Source organism: Aquila chrysaetos, chromosome 2 (assembly GCF_900496995.4).
Source record: "Aquila chrysaetos chrysaetos chromosome 2, bAquChr1.4, whole genome shotgun sequence".
NCBI classification, from domain to species: Eukaryota; Metazoa; Chordata; class Aves; order Accipitriformes; family Accipitridae; genus Aquila; species Aquila chrysaetos.
In genome coordinates this window covers 30,218,442-30,239,580 of record NC_044005.1, presented here as the reverse complement: position 1 = coordinate 30,239,580, position 21,139 = coordinate 30,218,442, and the positions used below count along the sequence as shown (strand labels likewise).

The following is a 21,139-nucleotide window of genomic DNA, read 5'->3' as shown; positions in this document are numbered from 1 at the left end:
TGTTTTCAGGTAGCAGTTTTAGAACTTCTGAGAGGTAATTTGTGCAAAATAAAAGGACTTAGAAGAACATAAGCAGTTCAAAATAGTAATTCCAATTAGTTATATTCATTTTCAAGAGCCCTACAGCTCAGACAAAATGGAAGTTTAAATATCAGTCTTACTGATCAGATTTAAATAGTTTTAAAAACAATACTTTTGCACTGAAATTTTTGAAGATGTATTGAGTAGTCACTCATCCAAATTCTATGGCAAACCAAGCTTACACCCCTTTTTGTTCCTTTTGGAGCTCAGCATAGGTGCTGGATTGGCAGCCTGAAAAAGATGGTCTGCTACTGAACCATATGAAAGAGTGGTCTTAGTGTCATGTGTTCCAGTCTTGACCTAAAGAAAAGGATAAGTTTCATGTAAGTCCTTCCCTAGTGTTTTGATGGAGATAACCAATAAGGTTGCAGTTGTAATTGGGATAAGTGTTTGCTGGAATCACATTACCAAGGCCAAACAGCAGCTACAGGCAGGTGACAAACCTTCAGCCTCCTAGAGGTGAGAAATGAATGCCTGTATGTAGTTCCTAAAGTATTTTTAAAGGGCATGTTGCTTTTAGGAGGAAAGTAACTGCAGTGGGACCAATTGTTAATGTAGGTGTTACTTACAGGGCCTTGAAAAGACGGGCCCTGAAAAGCAGTATTTATTTACATACTGTAGCTAGACATACACTCGAAGTCATAATGAGGCAACTTACTGGAATTTGTTTTAAATTTTTGTTCAAATTCAAAACGTTGTATGTTTTTCAGAAATTGATATTTCTCTTTAAACTCAAATACACTTGCCTGCTCTCACACTCTCACGCACACACATATTTCATATTTTTTCTCAGGATGCCATGTGAGCCATTCATTATTGACTTGTTCCTTTCCTTTGAAAGAATATCAGCCCACACAGTTAAAAAACAATTGTCTGTAGGCTTCATCCTCTCCATGCAGAAGTGTGTGGGTGAGGAGGATTTAACCCAGTTGTAAACTCAAGGAAATAGCTATCAATTCCCTCACTGCTGGAGACAGATTCAGGAAAAGTATCAAAATTAAAGGGAAAATGTCAGTTTCCAACTTGAGAGGGACAGAGGAATGTGGTGAATTCCCAAGATTACTGGTATGTTTGTGCTGCTTCTCCCATCTACCATATTAAGCATGATTTGTGTCCATTTGGCAGAGACTTTGACTGATCATGCGGCTTGCTAACAACTATTGTAGCTGGACTCCGAGTTGTGCTAAGTTTTGAAAGACTAAGTACTGTTACTGGAAATGGGTACATAGCTTTCAGACCACTTTGCACACATCAAACTCCCTAAGGACAGCCCATGTATTCCCTTCAAACCCCATGTTGCAAATAATGTAAAGCACATTGTTAGCAGCTTTGTGGTAAAGGAGAATGTTTCTTCCTGGTAGTCTTTCCTCTCTGCTTCATGTTGCTCTTTCTCATAATTCTCTTTCTCAGCATATGAGGGTGGCAGAACGTAGGCTTACAGATAATTGAGCTTGTTGCTTGTTTCCTGAAGAGCTCCCACAAACATGTTTTTAAATCCTTGGATTTGGGTCACTGGCCACGAAGTTGCATATATTCGTCTAATATATATCACTTCTTTCCATCTACACTTACCAATTTTTTTCTCCAGAGTGAAATTCATCCAGTGTTTGTGTTTGCTATAAATACACATCTCAGCTGTATTTCTATCCTTTGTGTCAACATTAAAATTCCCTTGTTCTATGTTTAGCTTGAATAATTACCAAACCGTTTGCAATTAGAACTCTAGCATATGACCTCACACTGATTTATTCCTTCGTTTCTTTCTGTATTTAATACATTTCAGATACTGAAAATACCAAATCTTTGTCCTTTTATTTTGATGTTTATCAGTAATGGAAACATTCCAAAACAATCAGCCAAATACCTATGCTTTGTTCATTTATTGCCTTCTCTGAAGATAAATTGACTGTACTCAACTCTCTTCAGCATTTTTCTTCACCTAGATATTATTGCCTTGTGCAGCCACCCCAAGGTGACTGTTATCACTTAATTAAATCCTTGCACGCTGGGAAGAAAAAACAACATTGTTCGTTCATAACCCCAAGGAGGTGGTGGTTTTTTTTTCTTTAAGCCACTAAGCTTTTTCCCTGCTTTATTAACTTATTCCTGGCTACAACAAGACATACTTTGTTGATGAGCAAAAGGTTGTATTAGCTTTTTATTTTCTGGGTAAACTTATCTTTTGTCTGGGAAAAAAATGTGGGCATTACAACAAAGAAAAAAAATGGGATCTCTCCAAACCCTGCAATTCTAGTAAAGGTCTGTGTAAACATCAAGCTAGTAAAGAGAAACAGGGGAGTAGCAGGAAGGAAATGAGAAAATAAAATGCAAACATAAAATTGGAACAAGACAAAAAAAGTAAGATGACGTGTATATACACAGAGAAACTACTGCAGTGCTAAGGGAAAATTGGCATAAGGAATAGTATTTTTGAAGAGAAAAATATATCAGGGCTCTTTATATTACTGTCTAGGGCAGCATCTTTTTATTAGCCTCTTGGTTAATGTCCTCTCTCTGTCTATTGATTTTAGACTACATAACACTGTGCTCTTGCTTTTACCTTTGCATTTTTTTTCCACAGTGCACAATCCTACTTGAAAACTGTAAGAGGAAATAATGCAGATGAGCCATTCATTGAATATGTGAGATCTGTGATTCGCTTTTATGTTGTTTTAAGCACAGTACTTTATATGAGAAAGTTCACCTGAAGCAGTGAGTTGCCAGAATATGTACAATGGTTTAGCTGCCTTTTTGCTCGTTTCTAGTCCATTAAACGTAGGACCAGAAAATACATTTATCTACTCTAAAATTTGGGCTCAAGGAACCATATGTATTTGTTCATGATGCTAAATCATTTTGCCACCTGCTGTGTTCAACAAGCATTTACAAATAGTAAATGCTATTTAAAGCTGTAATATTTGCAAGAGCAGTTTATACTGTGATATCATTTGTACGAGAAGCGTAACATTTTAGTGTGTAATAGGAAAGAGCTTTTAAGTAGTTAGATAATTATGATTTTTTAAATATTACTACTTGTAATGTGTAGACTATAATTATTGTAGGTCAGAGACAGTAGTATAAGTTTGTACGTGAACCACAAGATATTGATAGATTTGTACGGATTTGCTCCAAATCCAGCATGCCTGTTGTAGCACGTATCAGTAGTTAGTCTCTGGAAATTCCCTGTTCATGTTAAAGTTTCAGAGTAAATTCTGGGATTTCTTTTTGTTCTGTGCATTTAAATTCTTGTCTGTAGCTTTCTGAATCAAATCATTAATTTTACAATGTTTATACAGATTAAATTTCTCTCTTTCTTAGCAATAAAAAAATCTTTCAGTTTACCTTCACAGATTTTGGGAATGCTTTCCAATCTGTGTGCAATGGATCTGCCATCCACAGTGATTTTAACCTATACTCTGTCTTTTTATCTAATCTCTTTTAACTTTGAGGCCTGTAGACTATGTATAGATCTATCTGCACATCTTAATGAACATATCGCAAAGGTATCTGAAGCCTCTTTTATTTGGAATAAAGGCAATAGCAAATGTATCAGTTATCAAGAATTTAGGTTTGGTTTGGTTTCAGATTACTATTAGAGAGTGGTTTAGGAAACACTGATTCTGCACTGAATTAAGTTTCAGTGTCAAAAGTGTGAGATTCCTCAGAAGGAGATAGTTTTGGCATCAGTAAGAGCTTTAGGAGTCGGCTGTAGGCAGAATTTGATATTTAAATTTGGGACAGTAAATTCAAATAGCTGTAGTGTGTACATACTTTCTATTTACTTTCCAAAATTGTTTTTTCAGGTTTTTTTCCTTTTCTGGTGCATTCCTAATTGAAAATTCTAGTTCTACATTTGTTGTATTGTATGATTTTTCATAAATAATTTTCATACCAGTTTGTGATATCAGTGGGTGGCATAGTGACTTCATTGCAGGATTGGGAAATGGCACAGGAAGCTTGTGAGGGAGAATTTTATTCTAACAATGTTTAGCTAGAAATACATGGCAAGATATATTACAATTTCAAACAAGGATGCTTTAAAGTTTCATACACCATGAATGTACATCTTTTAGGGTCAAAAAACATTCTGAATTTCTAAGCACTCTGGTGTGTTTATTTTATTCCCTGATAAAAAAGTAATTTAGAAATAAAAACAGTTAGTCTTAAGTACCATAGGAAATCACCTCTAGCAAGTTGAATTGTAGTCCTGCAAAGGATATTACTGGGCTGAAAATACTGTTTAGATTTTAAACCATAGTCAGAACTCAAACAATCTTCTCAGATGTAGAAAACATTTGGTTATATTTCTGTTGCAGTTATCTTGTGTGTGTGTGCTCCTGCTCTTTCCCATCTGGTTTCAAACCAGAATCAGGGAAGGACTGATAAAACACCATTTCTTTTTCACTATAGTGACTGAAAACAGATTGAAGAAATTCAGATAAATGTCGGAACTCGTTAAAGCATGACCACTTAAATTTATTTATTTTAAGTTGGAAGGGTTGCTGCCAATTAAAATGGCAAATTTACATGCAGAAGTCTATCTATACTGCTTTCTGTGTTGTGTGTCAGGCAGCATGTTCATTTGGGCATGGTAACAGAACAGAATCTGAACTGGAAAGACGTTCACACAGCAGCATAAAAAGCACTGTCAGCATCTAGTTGCCTGTTTGATAGGACAAGGGGTAATGGTTTTAAACTGGAAAAGGGTAGATTCAGACTAGATACAAGGAAGAAATTTTTTTACAATGAGGGTGGTGAAACACTGGAACAGGTTGCCCAGAGAGGTGGCAGATGCCCCATCCCTGGAAACATTCAAGGTCAGGTTGGACAGGGCTCTGAGCAACCTGACCTAGTTGAAGATGTCCCTGGTCACCACAGGGCGGGTGGACTAGGTGACCTTTAAAGGTCCCTTCCAATCCAAACCATTCTATGATTCTATGATTCTATTTGATTCTGGCTCAAGGTAGTTTTCCAGTGATTTAAGGAAAGGGAAAAAGATGGGGGGAAAAAGAAGCTACTGGGACAAATAAAATGATGTTTGAGGAAATTCTGGTTTGTATTTTATTTTTTACAAAAAGGTTGAAGTTAAACTTGCACTAGAAGTTCTTTCATTGATGCGCCACGAGTAAGACTTGAAAGTACCCTGCATCAGGGAGAAGAGACGTCAAAATGCAACATTACAGGACCTCCAGCTAGCAGGAGCAGGAATTCAGAACTGCACAATAAAGATGCCCAGATAACTGACGACAACTGCCTGCAATTTAGACAACTGAGCAAACATGTAAGGTATTGCTTAGGGTCTAGAAGAAGACATTGCTCAAGGCAGGAGACAATTGCAGATATATGTGACTTTGTAATGGAGCAGAAAGAAGAAAAATTTCACAACAGAAGCAGGAAAAGCAAGGATGCTACACTCCCACTGCGTGTTTAAAGCATCATAGTAGAAAGAAATTAGAAGTGTTTCCTTGGTTTTCTCTGGGTGGTTCTGAATTACAAGAAAATGGTGGTAACATTTGGCAAGAGGAGAAGTTTTCTTTCATCAGTTCCATTGATGAAGGCAGCTTTACCACAGTCATCTTAGGGAGAGACTTTAACCTTCAGGTCTGTTACAAATTGGAGTGAAACGGATAGTAACAGTGCAGAGCAATCGTGTCAGTTCCTACTTGGGACACGGGATACAACATATAGATTGTTGACATGTGCAATAAATAGCATTAGGGTTGGTGGTGTCAAGACTTATTTGGGGCTCTTTAGATAATGTGGTGTGTGGATTATTGGCACAACCGACAGCTACCGTACTCTGCAGTGTCAAGGAAATCTTGAGCACCCTTTGATGAGCAGGTTATTGATACTTTATGCTGCAGCTGCTCCAGGGGACTCCTTAAGGGCATATCATGATAGTGTGACTGCAGACTAAAACCATGTGGTAAGAATACAGAGGAACATTTTCACATGGTTACTGTGAAACTGTCTTTAAAAGAAGAAAAAGATATTCTTCATTGAAACCTTGTGTTTCCAGCTTCTGCTGGTGCTGTATGGACAAATCATAACCCACTCACCCCTCCCCACCCTAGAAAATAGGATTTTTATTATGGAAATACAAACAGACCCTTAATTATCACAGCAGTCAGAGGTGCCGCTATAATATATTAGCTTGTACTTAAAAAAGAATATAAACCTTTTTCACTGAAAGAGCTGCTCTGTGCTGTTGATATGCTTGAATTTATGCAATGAGCTGGTAAACAGCAAAATCCATACTTATCTTTACCTACACAGGCATTAGAGGTGAGCTCAGGAAAAAAAAAAAAAAAAGAAAAAGAAAAAAAGAAGGAAGGAAGCAAGGGAGGGAGGGAGGGAGAAGCACAGTATTTCCTCACAGACTAGGGAGAGATTAGAGTCCTGTTGATGGCAGAGCAACATGCTGTCTTCTCACCTGGTCTCCCATTCCAGCTGTGAAACAGAAGTGGAGGTCAACATAGCAGTGGTGTTTTGTAGTGGCAAACTGAGTTGATTTCCTGAAATCATTCAGGACCAGAGCTCCGATTCCATCAGGATAATTGATTTTCACATAAATGTGCATTCCCCACTTTTGTGTGAAATGTACTTCTGGAGTGAAGCACTGTAACCTCAAAACCCTTGAAAGAAGTACTGCAACCCAGCATAGAGATATCAACTTTACTGTGTAGAATGCAGATGTAGTGGTTAATTACTTCAGGGGAAGATTTTGAAATATTTCTATTCTTAATGAAGTCTAACTTGTTTCAGGAAGTTAATTGTTTGTTTTTCTGTTAGTGCCACATATTCGCAGTACTCCTGTGTTCCCTGCTCTTAACTGCACAGATGAGTGAATGGAAACCAAATCTTCTATTGGTACTCGAATAGCACAGCATAGTTTTCTGGAGATTTCCATCTTGTCTTCTGTTGACTTTTGTGTCTAAGACAGTGCAACCTGGCTGAAGCTATTTCAGTGCTCAGGGCATTTGAAAGGTCTCTGCTTTGTGATGTCTAATACTATAGGAACTCATAGTCCAGCTTTTACTGCTGCAAAGACTCTCAGAGGGTCTTGTCTCCATTATCAGTCTGTTTTCACTAAACCTGTAGGAATTTCTCTGAGACCTCTGCCCACTGTCGAATCTAGCAAAAACTAGCCATGGATTGGGATGTTGTTATTAGGACAGACAAAGACACACAGAGTAGAGGAAACTACTACATTGGAAGAACCACTTCACAATCCAGACCTCGAAGGGTTATAGTTTTGTGGGCTTTTTTTGTTCTTGTTGTTTCATGCCTCTATAAACCTAACTTTTAGTAACTAGCAGGTTCTGATTCATGCCAGTCCAGATTCTTCTTGTTTCAAGGGTCACAGGACTAAGGAGTCAAGTGGCAGTAACAGTTCCTGAGGCTTTTATGTACCCGTCTTTACTGGAAAAGCAAATGGCCGCTTTAATTTAGTCCAGCTGTAATATGGATCCTAGAAGACTTCAGAGTGGACATCTGTGGAACTGCTACACAATCCCATAGGTGGAGAAAGAATTGGTATAGCAAATGGATCTCCTGCATTAGTACAAGTATTAATGACAGCTGGAGGAACTCTCAGTTATTAGGACCAGGTTCTGTCTTCTTTGCATTGTAACATGGGATAAGAGGCTGAAGATAAGAAAACAGGGTTTTATTTTTTTCCATGTATCTGCTAAGGGTTACAGTTAGAAACAGCACTGGATTGAATGGACTTTAGATTTGTTCCTGATGTTCTGTGTTCTTATTATCTCTATATTCCGTTGCCTATAAAGTATTCTCAACGTGTTCTTCTTTCAAGAGTATAAATCAGAATGATATGCTAGGCAAAGAACTCAACTCAATTTCTCATTCAAATCTATTTTGGGTGTCTGTATTGCCATCTAACAGATTAAATATGTTAAACATAAGCCCCTCATCCTGTTCTTCCCTGAGCACAGTCTCTCTGCTTCATATGTATGAAATTGTGTGATGCAGGTGAGAACACATGTACTTAGTTCTGGGCTAGAGGTCTAATTCCAGCAGGCCAATTGTCAGGATCAATCACCGGAGCATCTGAGTACCTACTGAATGCAGGTGTTATTTTAAGTGTGCAATTAACTCTATACCACAAATTCCTCCCTATAATTTTTTCACCTAGTTTTTCTGGACAACAGATATTTAGATACCTTTATCTGTTTACTTTCACATAGTGTCAGATTATGTAGATTGAAAGAAAAGCTAACCAAACATGCAGATATACAATGAATATAAGATCAATTTGAATGGAGCTTACATAAACTGAAATATTCATACATAACACAAAAGGGCTTTAAACTTACAGCTTTGGAAAGTAATATTTACAACAATACTTATTGCTCCGACAATCAGTTGTGCTTGTATAGGTGCTTCTACCTGCACAGTGTTCCAGTCAGATCAGTTTCCCACAGTCTCTTGCTGTGTGGTCTGAGGTGCAGGACTCAGCCCTCATTCTGTCAACTCTCGCTATGTATCATAGCTCCTGCTACTGGGTCACCTTACTCTTTCAGTTTTGGCACTTAGGGTAGTAGATGTTATACAGGTGCATACAGTGTCAAGTTCTTTACTCAGGGCAGCACCGCTCAGTGCACAAATGCATGTGTGATTGGAATATTTGTACCACCGAAGGGCAGAAATTACTCGATATTCAAACCCTGTGTATCCAAAGCAAAGCCAGTCCACAGTCAGGTGTACACTTAATCCTGACCTAAAGCAATCACATTCTCAGAGTAAGAGATATATAATGTAATCTCTGTATGATAAGTCTCATCCTAAATAGATATAGTTGATTGTATTAGATGGCATGCAGTTATTGGCATCACAATCTTGCTGTCCAAACAGTCTGGAACCAACACTAGGAATCCTATATAATTGAAGGGTAGGAGCTCATCAGGAATTGGCATCATAAAGATGAAAGGTCAGTGCTTTAATACACAACTCCCACAAAATTGAATTTTAATTAAGTGCAACAGTGTTGAATCCCTCCCTCAGGAGTCCTTTTTCTCCCTTTTTCTTTACACTAATATGTGTAGCCCTCCTCTCAGAAAAGAGAATGACAAAGCGTATAAATATTCTGCCTAGTAAGACTTTAACTTCAGAGATTTTCAGCAGTGGTTAGTATAGCATGTACTAATGTAAATCAGTGTTTTGTTTTAGCAATGAATCATTTATGCAGAAGAATCGACAATGAAAAGTAGCATCTGTCAATGAGAACAGCAGTTTTTAACCTTTTTTTTTGTGTGTGTGTGTGTGTGTACCAGTGGATCCCAAAAATTGTCCATTGCGGGGTTAAATACTGTGTGGTGAATTTAAGTCTATAGACAGTAAGCTTACTTTTCTCAGTTACCTTTCACAGCCCCTCAAACAGTTCAGGTTGAAGTTGTTCAGAATGGATAGTTCAGATTGTCCAGACTGTTGAATAGTTCAGTTTTCAGTTTGAATAGTTCCGGTTGACATCAGTCAGATGGAAGACCACAGACTGGAAACAACTGATATGGGCACAGGGAATGTAGAGTTTACTGAACGTCTTCTTGCAATAAAACTACTATAAAATTGTCTGATTGTCATGTAATAGATTAATGTATCACTTACCATTTTCCACTTGTTCCGAAAGAAGCAAAGAAAGTAAACTCATACTTCCTATCTCTTACTAGTGGGTACTACTCACCTTGTGAAATATTTTACTCAAGAGAGGTTGCCTCCTCACTGTCATTGAAGAATAGTCCAAGAGCTTCAAGTTGTAGCAGGTCATCAGACAGTTAAAATTTTAATGCCATGGAAGCCTAACATGTAAGTTAAAATAACCTGCGCAACCAGCTGACTTAAGTGGAGTTAACTCTGTACTGGGTAAAGCATCAGACCACTTTTAACATACAGTTTTAATTCCCTCAATGTACATCAGTGTGTCTTCTACATGAAAACCTGCACGAAGAATTTCAGCAGTTCAGCCCAGCAATTTAGATCTGTTAATCAAACAGAAGCATAATAATCAGCAGAGATATAGAGGATATAGCAAAACAGTGCAAGGACTTGACCAAAAAATTTCATGGTGATAATGAAAGATCATCTGGCTTCTATCATGTGACTCAATTTTGTTGTTCTTATCTGTATTTTGGCATTGATACAGTTGTCTGCATGTTATATGAAGGGGTGTGCAGAAAAAAAAATAATTACCCTGTCATAAACTGGGTGCAGAATAAGTGCAAGCTGCCTGTCCTGGTTTTTTTTTTTTTTTTTTCACATTAGTAAGGCTCACTATTTCTCTCTCCTAATAGCATTGCAGTATAACCCAAGGATTTTTTTTTCCCCCTGCTGTGATGCCAACTTTTCAGCAAGTCTAATAGCTTTCTTGGTGCAGTTGCCTCTATGCAGTCAGGATGGTTTGGGATTTTGCAGCAGTAGAGAATGGCCTTCTAGGAGAAAAAAAAAATAAAAAATTGCTATCTACAAGGCAGAGATCCCTAAAAGTCATTTATTGCTTTTGTATACAAAAAATTGTCAAACTCTTAATCTCTGACTTTTTCCTTGAGGTCCCATTGCTTAGAGAGTTGTAATCTTTCTGTGATTCTGAGGCTCATCTCTCATACTTGTCAATCTATTATCAGTGAATAAACCTGGGAGTACTCCTTAAGTACTCCTTACAACTGCCACCTTTTAACATTATTCTTGACTCTAAACTTTTCTCCTCTACACTCTCCACTTTTGCAATGGTTCTGATCCGGAACAAAATCTGTTTTTTCTAATCAAGTAGTAAATCCGCCCCTGCAAGTTTTTGCTGCTTTGGTTACATAAACATACTTACTCTGTAAGTCTGGCAAAAGATGCATCAAGGGAATCAGTCAAGTTTACTCTTCCTCCTTCCTTTCTTGGCTTTGAGCTATAAAGCAGACCACCTTATTATTGACACATTTCTTTTTTGGCACTTCCTTGTTGTCATAAATTGCATCCTGACCACACAAGCAAAGAGCACAAAGATGACAAATTAGGAAGCTGGCATCAAAGTCCATTCTAACCACATCCTTTGAGCTTGCCCTCTTACCTCATCTTTCTTACTGTAGTTGTTTTGGTGCCAAATACATGTTGCTTTGTTGCCAAATATGCGTCATTGATTCACAAGGAGTCTATGGTCATGTAGCCATATAACCGTTATGGTGGACTGTGATTAAAAAAATGGCCACGGTATAAGAATTGAAAACAGGGTACACTATGTGGTTGATGGTGGGATTTTTACTCAATAATAAAAAGCTTGTAGCCCAAGGAACGCTGCAGTAAGTCCTAAGCCTTTTTATTTTATTTGGACTTTTGTTTTGTTTTCAGCAAGGGATTAAAAATACTGTAGAGGAGGAATAAAGCTTTTAGAGATTTTTGTAAGTCAGTAGATGATCAAACTTTAGTTGCTCATTTTTATTCATGTGTATCAAATACATACCACGTAAAATCCTATTTCCAGGAATAATACCCTGGTTGTCTCATAGTACTTAATTGTGAAAGCCCAAGGTCAGATTTTCCACCTAAGTAGTTATGCTTTTGTATATTTGTTAGTGTTGCTGCAGGATATTACTCTGATATCTTAATAGTGAGAGCACAGTAGATGGGCATTGAGGCTTTGAATCAGATTTCTATGAGCCACCGTTTATGCCTTTTATTTCATTTTAACCCCCTATCCAAGAATGGTTGCCATGTTGAAATGAAACTTACTTTTTTGTTGCTATCTTTAGTAAATCATGTTTTTTAAGCCATGCTGTAACACAATAAATAAATTATGCAATAATATGTTTATTATAAGAGAGGGACTATTTGCTTTCATAAATGTCAATTGCATCCAATACTGCCTCCCTTTTAAAAGAAAAGTAAAATATTTTTGCTGTTATTGAAAGTTGTATGTCTAATTGGTGACAGGCTTTGTCCTCAAATTAATGCTCAGCTCCAGTTATAATATCTTTGTGTCATAACAGTGAAAAATTCTAATTAAGATGATCTGTTTGCCAGGAAAAAGTTTAGTGTATCAATTAATCTGTTTTATCAGGGGGTGTATTCCCTTCGCGAGCCCCTATCTCCTGATCAGAGCCTGAATGATGAGAAAAACATCACAGATGCATGCTGCATTGGACAAAGAACACATGCATGCATTTAAATCATCTATATCTTACTTTTTACTGATGTAATTGTGAAATATGTTCTTTTTGCATTCATAATTAGGGGGTGGAACAGATGGTGAAGGCTTAGTTTAAAATAATCTGTCATTAAAATAACCTAGCCTACTGGTAATTCTTCACTCTAACTGGAGTTTAGGTCAGGGTAACAGGGTTTTTGCGGCATTGGAATACACTAGAAAGAATTAGGGACTTCATGGATAGTATGAAATATGAGGATATTCTCCAGAAGGACACTGTAGTAAGACTCCAGTGAATTAAATTTGCCTGTAGTGGGAATATGCAAAAATGGCTGGGACAAAATTCCTCTGACAAATATAAATCCATTTAGTACGATGCATTATACATTAGTGCATATTCGGTCAAAGTGGTACAGTGGATTTCATATCCTGAGAGGAAATAACCTCACTGTTCTACAAATACTGTAAAAGGCACTTAGTGTTTTGGGTTAAAAACCTGTGCTTTACATTTTCAGATTATTCTGATGTCAGAGGATATAAATTATAATTATTGGCATTATTATTCAGAGGTGCTGTATCTAGTGACTTTTACATCTGAGTCTCACTTCCTTCGTGTCTACCACATTGACTTGCTGGTATGTGACAAAGGAAATCTTGTATCAGTCCTGACTGGCTAGTTTAGAACAGTTTTCAGGAATAAGAAAACTGGCTCAGTAAATCAGATACTTGCATGTCTTTAAAGCATTTATTTTAGTGTTTCCTCTAAGATTTCATTCTCTAACAGCTTTGAAGAAAGCATATAGATTTCAGCATGGTATTATGATAAATCTTCTCAAGGAGGGGCAAGCATTAACTTTTGTGTCGGTTCTTTTTCATCTTAATCCAACCTTGGTTAATAATCAGAAAATTCTACATAGTGGGTAAGAAGATGTAATTAACCCTTTGACCCCAGAATCTTAATTGGCGCCTGTTGAAAACAGTGGGGCAGTTAAAAAAAAATAAATTAAAAAGTAGCCTGTGGTGATTGAAACAGCATAATACATAATGGTTTTCTGAAATCAAAAGTGCTAGGGAACTTCAACTTTAATCATATTTTGCATAAAACCAGTTAAGTGTAGGTTTAAACAAGAAGTTGCTGGTCTTCCTTAAATTGGATTGTGCTTAAAATTGGCATTTGGGGTCACCCTGACCCTTCTTCAGCAGCCACACTAGATGGGATAGGATGGAGTGTATGACAGTCAACTTCATTTATAAAAATAAAAAAGAAATTAACTCAAGAATATTTTCCTAACAGAAGACACTCTACCTTTATATTCATGGCCTCTGCTTCAATGAAAATAGGATGTGTTATGAAAACCAGTTACCTTTGCAGGCCCTATTTCTATATTATAGACGATGGTAACTGTGGAACATCTGAAACACAAATCCTGTCTGCCTTTGAACTACAGTGAAACTGTTCAGAAATTCTGGCTGGAAATTACACTGTGGCGCTCATTTTAAAAGAGAGATTTGAAAGCTGACTAAATCCAGTACCCTTCTCGCATTTATTGTGTCCTTAGTTATATATAGGTAACATGAATAACACTTCCAGAGATTTCTCATTAAAACAAAATTGTTTGTAAATAGGTAGTGTACAATGGTATCACATACTCTTCTTCAGTATATAGCATAACCTCTGTTATGTTGTCTGCTACCCTCTCTGAAGTCTGCTGCTCTCTTGGCATGCACAGAGGACATACGCTTTATGAAAAATTGAAAAATTTCAACACGCATTACTTAAATAATAAATATTCATAAATAATACCTATGAATAACGAATGAGACAGTCCTTCAGAACTACTATTTGACCTGTATAAGAAACAACAACATTGTCACAAAAGTGGTCCATCTCAGCCCTTTCATCCTGGTGGGAGGAACTGCCTTGCATTGCAAGGTGGCTATTTCTCCCACTATTTTTATTGTCATTTTTCTTAGCTATTAGGACTTGAGCTTAGTACCTGGTGCCTTTGTTCTAATGTCTTTGTATTTTAGGCATGGAAGTAATTAGCTGTTCCATTAGCTGTTAATCAGTGGCTTTTTCAAAATACAATTAAATACACTGTCTGATTTTGCTTTATTGACCAAAGTGCTGGATTCAGTCAGTATTTGTACCCAAGCATAACTTCAGCGAGGTGGGAAAGGAAATGGAGAAGGACTGACCACGACTTAGTAGTCTCGGTTGGCATAATGAACTAATTTTATGGCAGGGGAAGTGACTAATCACGCAAGAAGCCAAAGTAGTTGTGGGTATGTTGCATTGGCCCTGCCAGTCCATCGGTGGTGCCTCCTTAGTACCTCCCCTGTAAAACTAGGAGGCAAAAGTAAGGAATAGTCTCCCAGAAAGAAAGCAAAGAAAAGGGTAAAGGGTTAAAACTATTTAACTGAAAGGAGAGAATCAGAGTCAATGGCATGGAAAAGTAGCAAGTACTTAAAATGTCTAACACTTCTCACTTTAACACTCTTCCCAGCTGCTGACTTTCCAAACTTTAGCCATGAAGGTTGAAATTTCTTTCTACAGTTGTGTCGACCAGAGATAGTTTTACTTATTTATATTTTTCCAGCAAAACTGGTTTCAGGCAATTCCAAAACAACACTGAGGAAAACAGTACTGATTAAGCAGAAATAAAAGCTTTCTTCAAACTTTTCTTTCATTAAGAAGACTGAATTCCTGAATGAGATGATGCATAGAAAAGAAGCAGGAAAGCCATCAGTGGCTCAGAGAATTATTTTTTATTGTTCTTACAAAACTCTATCCAGATATGCCAGATAATTACACACTAATGCAGTGTACTAAACAGACCAGATCATAAATGTGCTCCAACTGTATGTAACTCTCTTGACTAAAAGAGCAAGGGGACCACACTAAAAGCCTAGATATGTAAAAAACTGAGAAGAGAAAAGTTGTTTTTATATGATATACACAAATAACCTGTGAAACTTCTTTCCTGAAGATATCATTGAGCCAAGAACATAACAGGATTAAAAAAAAAAAAAGTCTTGAGCACATCAGTTATAAAAAGTAATTATAAGGAATATCAGATATCATGGTCATGCCAACTAGTAACAACCTTAGCTTAGAAAGAAACTTCTAGTAGGCTTGTCATTACCTACATAACCATTATGGATATTTCAAACACTGTTCTGAAGCATCTAGGTACACACTGTCAGACCCAGGAAAACTGATCACATCAGATAGGCCATTAGTCTGATTCAGTATGGCAATTTATTGTTGCTTGTGGAGAATGGCATTCTAGCAAGAACATATATAGATGGCCAGGGAATCAGGGTGACTGTTCTCAGTTTTATTTCTAACAGAGGATTAAACCAATTTCCTCAAAGGAACATGGCACAGAGCATCAGGAAAACTTAAACCAAGACCTTTAAAGGTTTACTCTTCTGATCTTTCTGTGACGGGGAAAGTGGATACTAGCAAAAGAAATGGTACATAGTGGAGGAGATCAAATGTGTAAAGGTTTTTATTGTCCTCGTATGGATCTAAGTTTGAATTTCACTGTTCGATATTTTCCACCTGTTATTGATGTTAAAATTCAAGGAACTGATGTTAATCATTTCAAAAGAAATTATGATGATTTATAAGAGGCCATAAATGGCTTGCATAATATAAATGTTTTTACATGAAGGAAATCTATGCAGATTTACATTTTTATTAATTCATAAATATAAATTAGAGTCTTTCTTTAATGCAGTGTCTTTAGTGAGGGTTTGTTTTCCAATATGTGGTTTATTCTTTTTAGAAAACATAGATTTTTTAACTAATTCCACCACCTACTACATCAGAGAGGGGTGAACACTTGCCAAAGACAGCTTCTGACCAGCAGTGTGTTAAAAATTAATCAAGAAGCAGAACAAAAAAATTAAAAACCCTCAGAAATCACTGTTCTGTACTTGAAAAGGAGTGAAATGATTACATGACTTTGTCATCATATATCTCCATCAAATTTGTGTGCATCTCTTATTTTTTTGTCCAAAAACAGGTTAATCTCTCAAATGCTACAGTTATATTTTTACTTTACACATACCTTTATCCCAAGGGGATATTTGGGATGGGACTTTCTGGGACTGTTTCTGTTCATCCCAACATTTGGAGTGTTTCTGATTTTCTGAGTTGTTTCAGCATTTCTAATTTCTGGAATTTTGTGATTTTGCTTTTGCTATAGTGAATGCTTGTTTGCCAATAATCAGCCTCATAAAAAGCATAAAAGTAAAGGCAAATATAGTGTATGAAAGACAGTTTCTTCCTAGTGAATATTTGCTCTTATTCCTAGAGGTATATTTCTGTCTTCATGTGCAGTGATTTACTCCGTGTGTCAGTTTAGAATATAGTCCTTTGTTTATTAACTGCACTCATGTTTCAAAAGGTATGCATTAATCTGTGTAGTCATATTTTGATTTTTGCAGTTGCAGTGGAAACTTGAACCTGTCAAAGTAAAATCTGATCTAGAGTTTTACACCAAAGGGATGAAATTCATAACATTTCTATAGACCTAAGCTGTAAACATATTTGACAGTAATCTGCTGATTGGCTTTGTTTGTTGTCTCACAAAAGGAAAATGGTGTGTGTGTGTATGTGCGTGCGCGTGTGCGTGTGTGTGTGTAATCCTCAATTAATTAACAAATTATTGAGGTCCATAGTGGTTTGAGTGATAGTGGGATTTTATTTTCTCTTCTTCAGTTTTTGGAAGTGGAAATTCTCTGCTTTGATTCTGGGGGATGGGGGGGGAATCTTCTTACATAGCATTTGATTGGAAGGTTACTTGTTTTCCTTATTTATTTTTTCCTGTAAAAAATTGAACAATATTTTATTTTTCTGTATTTCTTCTGTCATTCAAATGAGATAAATTTTATACAGTATATGACAGATGTAAGCATGACAATAAATCCTTGAACTTTGGAATATACTCATATGCTGTTTGTTAATATGTAGACAGAATATAAAGAAATTGTCTTAAGGATTCAGATTAAAAACACTCTCCTAGAAATCAGAACATTTTCCTCAATTTGTTCTGTGATGCCTTTGTTTGAATCTATTTCTATCTGGAATTTAGAATTTTTTATTAATCTATTCACTTTTTTTTTTCCCCCTTACTCTGTAGTCCCTGGATGGATTTGTATTTGCACTAAATCAAGAAGGAAAATTTTTGTACATTTCAGAAACTGTCTCCATCTATTTAGGCCTGTCCCAAGTAAGTACATGCTTTCGATTCTAGAACATAATTGTGTATGATGTGTTCTTATGTTTATCATTCTTAAAGAAATAATAATTTGGTTTCTGTATTTTGTGTGGATTATTGAATTAGTTATTTAAAGTTGCATCTGGTTCATCCTGAGAAGTAATTGAAAAACGTATCTACCAGTATTGGACGTTGAGATAAGACAAACTTGGACCTGAAAACTTTTTGCCTTGAAGGATCATTATTAATTTATTGAGAACAAATGAAGTTTCTTTTCTCAGTTGTTTTGAACTTTAAACCTCTGTACCTGATAGGAAAGGGACACACTAATAGTACTTCCCTTGTGTCCTATTACTGGATGTTTATGGAGTACCCTGCATTATCCAGGGAGCTGACACGATGACAGGGAGTCATTTGGAGTCAAGAAATGCTGAAAGAGACCATTAAAATGTCTTGCAGGGAGGGTTCCAACAAGGACACATTTTGCCGCACTCACAAATGCTCACTAATATGAAAAGACAAATTTATAAAATAAAATAGTTTAATTTTTTTTTTTCATTTAATTGTTGACAACTGTTTTTCAAAGATTAAAAGGCAGGACAAAAGTGGGGGGAAAGTTGCTTGTTGATGCTTATTCCTAATCCTGCAGCATTCAGAAATATTTAGGAAGGATAGCTTCTTTCTGCATGTACTTAGAAATGCAACAGAAAGATTTTGCATGCTGATTTTCAGAGTAGGATAATCTACTTCTACTGCAGTCACCCTGAGGAGAAAAAGAAAAACTGAGATAATATTTATTTCAGCTCCTTTAAATTGGGACCCATACTACTATGAGGAGACAACTATTAACACTGGCAACTGTCAGTTTTGCTGTACCCCAACAGCAATGAAATGGGAAATTTTAACATTTAGTGCATAAAAAAGACTAATTTTAAATATTATCTGGTGAGAATCTGAATAGAGGTTCATTAACTTCTCAAAGAACATGCAAGCAATTGGCTGTAATAAGTTCAGTAATTGTTATTTTGTGCTGGCTTTAGCAAACCAAATGATAGAAATGGAAACAGAGCTGTTTCTAACTCATATCAGTATTCTTGTCTCTCATTAAAGTCCCTCGTTTTGTAATAGACTTTAATCCCTGCCTTAATCTGTTTGGGAGTTAGTATCAAGAATCTCAAATTTTGAAATTGGTGCGCCACCATGTTGCTAATACAGTAAAGAATTGGAACTTTAATGTTTATTATTGTCTTATGCTCATATTAATCTGTTTTATGCATAGTATCCAACGAAGTTTAATAAGCCAGTAAAGAAGAAGGATGGATAATTAGTTTAAGCAGGTAAATGCTAATTAGGAAACTCCTGAAAGGCATCCATTATACACTAGCTTAAAACAAATTTTACAGCCCTGGTTAGTGGTGTAATCCAAATTCTGTCAAGGCAACTGCATTTTCTGTAATTGAGATGTGTATGTTTGCTTTGCATAACAGATGGCTCTGTATGCTTAGACTGATAGCTAGGAAAATAATAATTGCATTATTCTGGCCAAAAGAATATTAGCTCTTGGGTTTTGGCCATTTCAGTCAGTCCTCCTGCCAGCACAGCATATGCACATATATGGATTGGATTTTCAAGGAAATTGATGCATCTGGAATAGTGTGGCCATCTGAAATATCATCTGTTCAAGAAAAATTTGGCTTTAACCCTATGCTAGTCTCTTGTTAAAAACATTTTCTGCCACTGTCTTTTTAACTATAGGAGTTGGTAAATCTTTCCTTACTCTGAACTTACATCATGTTGTTAAGACTTCACACTTCATCTGGATCCCCATATACATTTCAAGCAAGGGTTCAGATAAATAAAGCAGTTGTCTTTGCATGTTAGAGTGTTTGATATATCAGGACAAATGTTTTCTTGTGTTCACTGCTGAAAGTATTGATGGAAAAACTACCAAAAAATCAGAACCCGGACTGTGGATTTTAATACAATAATAGATGAAATCTACTGAGATCTACTAAAATATCTGTGATTTTCGCTGTTCTTCTCTTCTGTCTTTATGGAGACATTTTGTATTTCTCAGACCTACTGTATTTATATTTTTAATATATTGTTCTCTTGGTATAATATTATATAGCTAGGTCTCTTAATAATGGCAAAAGAAATGCTATAGCTACTTGTTACTAAATCACTATTCAAAGGTTATTTGTTACAAAAAATATTAGCAATATCCATAAAACCATTTCTCAAACTATACATGGAAATGCTACTGTTTGCACTATAGCAATCTTAAAATAGTCATAAATTCTGAATTTCTGGAATGGTGCTATGTGATACATGTGGTGTTGCATTTCTTGCACTGCAGGTAAACATTGATAGGTCCCGACCCTGATACTCCCCAACTATATATTTATATAGAACCTCTAGGTAATTTTGCACTTCAGAAAGTCTGGATGTACGTTATAAGCGTTTTTATTTGAATCATCTTCAAGTGCTGACTTTGGAGTCTTACTTTCTAGTCAAATGACTTCTTAGAGGCTTCATCCTTGGTTAGTTGTTTTTTTTTTTTTCTTTTCTAACTAGTATGCATGGAAATAATGTACAATATATTTTGTACTTGCAAAGCAAAATCTCATGTCTCAGCTAAAGGAAAATAGTCCTTGTACTGAATCTCAGTAGGTGAAAACAGTTTTTCATGGAACCCAGTTTTTCTCTTTTCTGAAAATTGAGAGTCAGTGGTACAAAACTAATGGATGCTGATGTTCTAAGATAGCTGCAGGGCTAATAGTAAAGAAATCTGATAAAGCAGTATCTTGGGAGGTAGCCTGGCAATGATGATAATAAAGTTACTCGTGGCAAAAATAACAGTATATTTGAACAGTAAACAAAAATTACAATGAATTCTCTTTTGACATTACAATGAATGTACCTTGGATGTAGACACCCATAGATATATATGTTTTGAACATTTTATCTTCCAGCTAATGCTAACCAAGAATTTTAAGTTAGTTTGGCAGACATGGATTTTAGAGCACATTGTGGAACTGCCATCAGAGCAGTTTCAGAGAGCAGAGATGCATTTCAAAGTAGAAGGAAAGACACAAAGTTAGCTGAAAATAATGAGTGAGAGAAAGGAGAATAAAAGCAACAGAAATGGGCCAAAATCTCCCATTTATATCCTTAGTCTGTATAAATTGTCATAGCTCAATTATACTTGGGGCAAGCTGAAATAGTCCAACATACCTTCCAGTATTCAGTAGTTTCAGGAACTGTAGTATTTGTTGGAAGACCCAGACATACTTAGAAACATGCAATATAGCCACGATTTCTTCCCTGGTTTGGACAACATGACCTGTGATGGTGTAGCTCACCCTTTTGACAATACATACAGCTTTTTACACTGCACCTCTGAAGTGATGTAAAAATGTTTTGTCTTCATATATATCTATTCTCTGACATTTTCAAGTCAGCAGGTAATTTTTGTTATCAAGGTAACTGACGTCTTTTTGAATACCCAGTCCCTGATTTCCTTTTAGAAATGGGATGAGATTTCAACAGTAGATGGCTAAAATGAGTCACCATATCTGGACATAGAAAAGGCACTCGAATCACTCCTTCAGGCACTTGGAAGTCAATATCAGTGCTTACCGAAGAGATTTCTATTCTTTTGCAAAGTCTCTGTGTTTGA

At 36.3% G+C, this 21,139-nt stretch overlaps 1 protein-coding gene across 5 annotated transcripts in view; it reads left to right on the top strand.

The window, feature by feature from the left end:
• The window catches only part of NPAS3 (neuronal PAS domain protein 3), a 629,276-nt gene that overhangs the window by 420,930 nt on the left and 187,207 nt on the right, over positions 1 to 21,139 (top strand). For all 5 annotated transcript variants that reach the window (XM_030000462.1, XM_030000432.1, XM_030000440.1 and 2 more), the window contains one exon: positions 17,380 to 17,469. In XM_030000462.1, coding sequence (XP_029856322.1) covers positions 17,380 to 17,469 — 90 coding nt within the window. The remainder of the gene's footprint in view (positions 1 to 17,379; positions 17,470 to 21,139) is intronic.